This window comes from Fulmarus glacialis, unplaced genomic scaffold, assembly GCF_000690835.1.
Source record: "Fulmarus glacialis isolate BGI_N327 unplaced genomic scaffold, ASM69083v1 scaffold29751, whole genome shotgun sequence".
NCBI classification, from domain to species: Eukaryota; Metazoa; Chordata; class Aves; order Procellariiformes; family Procellariidae; genus Fulmarus; species Fulmarus glacialis.
In genome coordinates, this window is record NW_009193873.1 from 383 (window position 1) to 8,330 (window position 7,948).

The window sequence follows — 7,948 nt, forward strand, 5'->3', positions numbered from 1 at the left end:
GGGAGCCGGGGAGCTGCCTGACAGCCAGCCCCTGGGTTACAGATATGTCCGTAGCTCACCTGCTAGTTTGTCTTTGAGTTGCTCATAGTGTAGCCCCTAGCCCTATCCAGCTACCTGTGCAGACCAGAGCTAAGAGGCTGTACGCAGCATGAACCCAAACTTGCAGAAGGGGCTGCTAGCTCAGGGCCCTCTCTGGCTATAGAAAGGCCTGGTAACAGGGTGTTCTCTTTACTGGGTTACAGATATGTCCGTAGCTCACCTGCTAGTTTGTCTTTGAGTTGCTCATAGTGTAGCCCCTAGCCCTATCCAGCTACCTGTGCAGACCAGAGCTAAGAGGCTGTACGCAGCATGAACCCAAACTTGCAGAAGGGGCTGCTAGCTCAGGGCCCTCTCTGGCTATAGAAAGGCCTGGTAACAGGGTGTTCTCTTTAAATTCAACCCTTCCCTCCCCTCATTTTCCCCATCTTCAGTTTGTTGAATAGAAACAAAACATAAAAATAGGAGATGAATAATCCCCAGCTGCTGAGAGCACAGCTCAGCAAACTCCCCTCGAGGCAGACCCGGCTCAGCCTGCCACCTTTCTGGAAGGACCTGTATGCTTGTTCCAGCATGTCTTCACCCAGAGCACCAAAGGGGCAGCAGGAGGGCTGGGGGTGGGCAGACAGGAGGGTGAAGATGCTGTACAGCCATCAGCAATGGGGAGAGGTTATAGCAGAAGAGGACAGTGCCTACAGCGTGGGATTTCTTGGATATGTGGGCAGAACCTGCAAATCCAGCACTGTCTTCTTGCTGCATGCAGCAGCCATAGGACAGGGAACCTGCAACCAACTGCCTCCACTGGGGAACAGCTGACTGCAGGATGAGACAACACCAGTGATTGTAGGATCTGCTACTGGATGAAAACAACAGCAGAAAGTTAGGACAGAAACAGAACTGCCAGAGGCTTTAAGTATTTTACCATGAGTACAGCAAGTGAAAATGATTTTTCAGAATAGGTAAATTCTCTACCATTTCCTGTACTAAAAATCTCTCATCAGGTAGTGACTGATGATTGATGATTGGTTTTGGCTGGATTAAAGACATCCTAAATGCCTGTTTGGAATAAATGGGAGGTGTACAAAATGAGCAAAATAAAAGAGATAATGTAGGCTTTGCAAGAAGTGATTCATGAAAGCAGTCATTTTATTTGTGTTTTGTTTAGCCCTCTGAATAACTGCCCACATATTTCCATTATTTGGAAAGATGAAGTGCTTCCCATATTTATTTTCAGGTCCTAAGAGTGGCGAATATGATAGGAAGTTAAATAAATTCAACAGTAGCACCAGTCGGAGATTGGTATTAGGACACCTGGAGGGTGGGGGGGAAGGAGGAGATAGAAAAGAATAAAATACATATGATTACTAAATATAATCAACACCAACTTTTTCATAAATGTCTGCTTGTCACAAGCTTGAATAGCAGGTGTTAAAGAAGGCTATAAACTGCAATTACAAGTGACTTAACAGTGACCAGTTAATCATCTGTCAACTCTAAGTAGACTCCACGTAGAGCACGCCTGAAAACATGCTGGATTTGCTGTATGCTCTGAAAACCTCCCTCTTGTACAGTGTTTTTTCCACACCTTCTTTCAGGAAAGCCCAAGGTCTATCAAGGTGTTAGAGTAAAGATTACAGTTAAGGAGTTGCTGCAGCAGAGAAGAGCACGACAAGCAGCAACCGGTGCAGTGGTAAGCAAAAATCTTTTGGTATCTGCTTTGTCTCTTCTCTCTTAAGCTTTTTTGCCAGGACTGTAATCTCTGGGCCAAGGAGACTGCCAAAGTCTGAGTGTAGCAGGCTGGTGAGGATGGGGGAGAAGAACATTCAGCCAGGGTAACTGCAGCACTGACATAAACAGGTGATGGCCTGAGCCATTAGTACAGGGAGGAAGCAGAGCTGATGCTCCAGAAACGTAACTCACTCTGGGATGGAAGGATCACATGGACAAATTTCAGTCCAACTTACAGTTATCACAGCAACTCCAGTATCATTATGCTGGATGAGCAAGGCAGGCCATGGTCACTGCCCCCCATTTAAAATGTGGCCTGGCTGGGCTTAAGCATGCACCAAACTGTTTTGCAGCATCAGGTGAAGGGTATGCCCAGGGCACGCCTTTGACCCAACCTGTGCAGCTTTGAGGAGCAACCAGTGCAAAGCTCTGTCACACTAAAGCTTCCCTAACCTCCCCCTTTTCCACAAGTCTCAGCCCCCAGGAAGCTGCTTTCAACCACCCCTACCCCTGGAGGCTTTCTCTCGTCCAGTTAGATCAGGCAGGAGACGAAGACACCAGAGGTACAGTGCCTCCAGCAGCTCCCAGGCAGTGGAAAGGGTTTGGGAATGTGGGACTCAGCAACAGCCCCGAATTTTGGCTAGCAGAGAGGAAGAAAACAAGGCATAGGCAAAGACCCCTTAAGCAGGGCTCCATCCTGCTCCATTAGGGCTCCTTAGCATAACATTCAAGTTTGCTTGACTGAATTCAAGTCTCCAACATTTTTCAGTACCACCTGGGCAGCTCCTAGCCCCATCCCTTCTAAAGGAGGGGACGGAGATCTGTGTGTGTGTACACACACACGTGTACACTCTCTCTCTCTCTCTCACTCACTCTTCCAGTCTTTGTAGGAATCCTCTAGCTCCAGCCACTCTAGGGATTTGCATAAAGAGGTTGGTAAATCATTACTTCTTCCTGGTTCATGACATTACATCTTTGGATGGTTTTCAGATTTCAGCTCCCACCTCCTGTACCTCGTTGCAGCTGATTGCACAAAAAGCTGATCAGCTTGCAAGCCAGAGGCAGAGAGGCCTGGGTGAAGAGTGCACAAAACTGTTGGGCTTTGGAAATGCTGGGTCACTCCTCCCCTCCAGCCCTAATGGATGGAGCCTCTTCATCGCAGCCAGGCGTCACAGGGCTGCATGGAACTGGTTTTCGCTTCCCAGAGCGAGTTTACACAGCGCTTGTTTTGCCCACGCAGGAAAAAGTGAAAAGTGGCAGTGCAGGAGGTTACCTTTGTGATCTGCAAAAGGTATGCATTGTCCTGGAGAGGCCCCAGAGGCTAGGGCCAGCAGGATAAGCTGCCTCCATGCACTGCTGCTGGTGGTATGGCTCTGTCTGCCTTGTTACACATCTGCAGCCAAAGAGAAGAGGGGTAGTCCTACAGGCACTTTCAGCCCAGAATAGCCACTATTTAATGTATTAAATATACGGGGATGTGCCAGGAAGCTGTTGCTAGGGAAATAAGCCACTAACTCAAGAGCATTTTGAATAAAGAAAATGAAGTGGAAGTCTGTATGAATTAAAGCTAAGGAAAAAAACCCACTATTTGTATTTGCAGAGTAAAATCCTGGTCCTGAACAACAAGCATCACAACTGCCGTTGCTTTTGGGGTGGATTTCTCCCCTCCAGCAGGTCAGGTTCCTAGAACAGATTGATCTGTCCTCTTCAGCTTCCCCCAGAAAATGGGACTGTCTGTTTTCATAGAGGCACATAGCTGTTTTAGAGTGGGGAGCGATGTCAGAGCTGGTTCTGAAATGACATCAACACCGAGCACGGCAACCCAGTCTGATGCCCAGCCATGGGGATACCTGCAATTGTCTTTAGTCATGTTTCAAGAGTTACCGCTACAATTTGTTAATTACTCATTCTCAATCATATTTATCCCTACAAATTCTTTTGGATCCCTCCACTGTGGAATTCATGGTCCTAGAAATTAACACGTGTTAGTTTCAAAGGCAGCCACATCTCTGCTGAATTAACAGTAATAATGCAGCAGAAAGAGCGCACTAGCAAGGTGCTGTATCAAGGGCTTTACACCAGGTTGGTGTTGTGCTCCACCATTATAGGCTCAGGGAAAAATCATGTTATGCATGTTAATCTTGTTCTGTCAATGCTAGGGAAGTTTTGCATGTCACAGCCATGAGGTAAATAAGGTTTACATAAATCGGTTGAAGCGAAATCCTGACTTACCTCAGCATGCAGAAAAATGCTCCCCTGTGTTACAGTGTATACAATTCCTTTTCTTCCCTTCTCTTTGGTCAGGCTTCTTGGGGAAGCAGCAGCATCCAGTTTTCAGAGTCTGTGTCTCCTCCTCACCCAGGTTGGTACAAAGCCCACATGTCCCTTCCCACCCCCTTCCCAATTTTTCCCACAGCCCAGAGTCTTTCCAGCCTTTGGTTGAGGCAGGCACTACCAAATAACCATAACCGGCAGTGCAGCCAATCAGCACCTGAAAGGAGCCCGTGAAATGCAGATGAGGATGCCATGAGGCCAGCAGGGTATATATTACCCCATTCAGGAGCACGCTCACATGCTCTCATTTGTGCAGTTTATTCTTCCCACAGCAAGGAGCAAGATCCCCCTCAGGAAGGGATGCTCATCCCCTAGGGAATAACACTGCTGGCATCACCTTCTCCAGGCTGCAGTCTGTGGGTCCGATTGGAGCTAGAGGGTCAGATTGCCTTGGAGCACTTTGCTGAGCTCTAACAGAGTTGGCTGCTCTCCTGGCAGCATCTGTAGGAGCAAGAGGAGTATCAGGTTTTTGGAAACACAAAGAGTTTCTTCCTCCTGTATGTGAATATCCAAGGAAAGGGAAAGGGGTGGGGGGAATAGCACTTTGGGCTCACAGATCCTTCAATTATTCTGCAGCCAAAGCAGAAAGACCTAAAAGTTTGGGCCGGTGTGAATATATACATTGTATGGACAAGGAAATGATTAAATCATCAATATTTGGGAATCAATTTGCTTATGTTAATACAGAAACGTGAGACATAACAAAGCTTTTTCAGGCTGGAAAGTCTCCATCTGTTTATGTATTTTGGGTGCTTCTCACTTCCTCCCCACATCCAGCTAAACACTGCCACCTTGAACCTGCAAACAGTTATGACTCTGAGTGACTCTACCCATGTGCAGTTCCATTGCCCTCAGACCCTGAACTTGAAGGACCTTTTTCCTTGTCTAAATCCATAGGGCTACCAAACATATGAGAGTACTGAAAACTGACCTGGGGCAACACCTGCCCTTTCTGAAGACAGATACTGAATAATCTGCTACTTCTGGTTTTACCTTCTCTCCTAGCTCCTTTTGATGCAGAACCCATCTCTTCTGTTCCCAACTATTGTCCATCATGGCAGTTTTCGAATTGCCTCTCCTGCGAAGAAAGCCCTAGCTGTTTGGAGCAGCTGGTAGATTCCTGTCTTCAGACAGATGCACCCTTAGACCCAGCCTTCAGTGCTTTCCAGACATCCTCACACTATACCTCAGATGCCTTCCAGCCAGTCCCGCTCTGCTTTAACCAGGGCTTGGTAAGCTTTGTGTCCCAGGGGAGCAGCCACAGGCACTCAGAGGGAAGATGGGGAAGGGAGTCACATCCTGGGGCAGAACAGCAGCAAGCAGATTTGGAAATGTGGCTGCTTTTAGGGGCATGGGCTACAGCCACAGCAATGCTGTGGCTGTTTGTGTGGACTTCTGCATGGTTTCCCATTGGGAGCAGAGGACAGGGAGGCCCAGCCAAACTTAGAGAGAGGCTGTAGAATAGGGAATGTCCCTTCTACAGATCCTGTAGATTTCCTGCAAAGAATAGCCCAGTTCCTGCTAGCGGTTGTCTAACTCACAGAAAAGCTCCCTATTAACACTAATGTCACAGGAGCTGCCTCTTGGGTTTAGGCCTCCAAGGCCGAACCATCTCCCTGCGTAACCAGACCCTCCTGAGAAAGGCAACAGCGTGGAAATTCTGGCTGCTGTCCACATTTCCCCAAATGACACCCTGAAACATTCTGTTGTTTTTGTTTTTTTTTTCTCTCAAACTCTAGGCTGCTGGATCCCCCAGTTCAGCTGATCTGTCCAGCCCATTAAACTATAGCTGCTCTCCTCCTCAGCTATCTCCTTTCACCAAGCTGACCCACAGCCCACCCTCTGCTCTGGACACCAAGACCTATGGCTACCCTGCGGAGGAGTGGTCCTGCCATACCCCCTCCCCATACACCACCTCTGCCTGCTGCTGCACCGCCTGTGGCTCCCAGCATGTGGACAACAGGGTCCCGCAGTACTTCCCCTGCCCCAGCACGGATTGCATGGACTACCTACCACCCATGGCCATGGCTGATGACTTCTTCAGAAGGGATAGGAACTGTGACATCTGCTATAGCTAATGGGGACTGTGGTTTTACACATCCACTGTATCCAAATCAGATTAATTGCCCATGAACTATGCAAAGTTGCGCTGCCTAACGCAGTCCAGTTTATTTCCTTCACTACTCACATATTTTCTCTATGATATTGTCACTACATTAGTCCTCCTGTCTTGTACAGTCAGGGGTGTTTTGTTGCTGTTGTTTTTGTGGTGGTTCGGGGTTTTTTTTCTGTTTGTTTTTGTGGTGGTTGTTTTTTAAAGAAATCCTAAGCTGCCTTACCAAACACAAGTCATTAAGCCAGTTCTTTTTGATACAAATAAATAATTTGGTATGCATGCTGAAGCCTATTCATTCCTCACGTCACTGCTTTTTTCTTCTGCTACTGATCCAGGATCCTGGCCCTGTTCTCACAAAGGTGAGGAAGAGAGACTGTCAGCAACCTACAGAAGGAGCAATTACTCAGCAGTATGAAAGGTCTTGCTTACCCTTTCCAGCAGATAAAAAGTCTTTATGTATCTCAGCACCCAGCACACTATCCAGAGAGAAAGCTGTGCAGCACCCCACTCTGAAATGGATCTGCAACTTCTTAGCCACTGCTTCTGCTCAGGCTGCCATGATGATATTCTCTAGTGGTTCTTGCAGAAAAGGAAAACTGCTGTTTTCCATGCAAGCTCATGGCATAGCCCGTGGGTCATGTGCCAGAAAGGCCCCTCAGGCCTGCTCAGAGGTTGAATCCAGTGCCAAACTTCTTTGGCTGCTGCTCAACACCAGCTTCCTTGTGAAGGTAGAGTTTCAGTGAGAGACTGATGTAGTTCAGCCCTTTGTATAGTTTGGTTTGTTGATACCAGGTTTTCTCCACCTTTCAGCATAATCAACTGAACAGGAGCTAAATAATTTTTTTTTTTTAAAGTAGATAATGGGAAAGTTATCATACCTGAGGATTCCCTGTTTCTTGCATAAATCCAGACCTTTCTAAGACTGTGTCTCACCTCCTTTTAATAAACCTTGGTGAGGCAGACTGCCAAGCCACCAGTGTCTCAGCTGAGCACCCAGACTGGAAAGAAAGAAGCATCTCTCGATATTAAATCCAACACAAATGAAAAAACTAACTACACCTGTGAAGACAAATACATAATTTAACTAGCTGTATGCTCACCTTCTCCTCCAAACACTTCTACGGTTAGCTGAAAAGCTTTCCTCTCCCCGGAGCTGAAATTACTCATATGGCTGAGGATGCAACAGACACACGTATCTGGCTGGCAAATAGGGAGGTTTCCTTCATTCTACCAAAAAAACCAACCAATATTTCCTCACCCTGTGAAATCTATGAAGAACTAAGAGTAACATTTTTTTTAATGAGACTTTAAAAAGGTATTTGTATGATGCCAGTTATTTCAACCTTCTATCCCCGCCTATCAGAAAACAGAGCTGTTACATCCCATGCAGCCTCCAGGGTTCTCTTCTCTTCTAGTTCTATATGAGCTAAAAATGGTGGGTTTTTCCATGTCCAGTCCAGGTCCCTGGACAGGATGTTTCATTTTTGCCATGCTAGACAAGGAGATTACACAGAGATAACTACCTTTCCAGCATCCAGTTCCTTTACCTTATGTAAGGCAGCAGCTTTTTTTCCCAAACTTGCTTTAAAATAGTTTGATAACTTTAAATAATATCTTCCCCTCTCCCCTGTTGTTACCTGATTAATCTCAGAGTTGGCCCAAGTGATAAACACATTTGGTCACAGAAAGCTTATAAATAGGAGTTAACAGCTGTATCTGTGCTGCAATTAAAGG

At 46.7% G+C, this 7,948-nt stretch overlaps 1 protein-coding gene across 1 annotated transcript; it reads left to right on the forward strand.

The window, feature by feature from the left end:
• Positions 1-1,607: 1,607 nt before the first annotated feature.
• COLCA2 (colorectal cancer associated 2) lies at positions 1,608-6,176 on the forward strand (the record flags this gene model as incomplete). The annotated part of the gene is made up of 4 exons (XM_009587594.1): positions 1,608-1,726; positions 2,297-2,327; positions 5,104-5,330; positions 5,838-6,176. Coding segments are annotated over 4 exons (716 nt in total), but the record flags the coding sequence as incomplete, so codon positions are not given.
• Between the last annotated feature and the right edge of the window lie 1,772 nt (positions 6,177-7,948).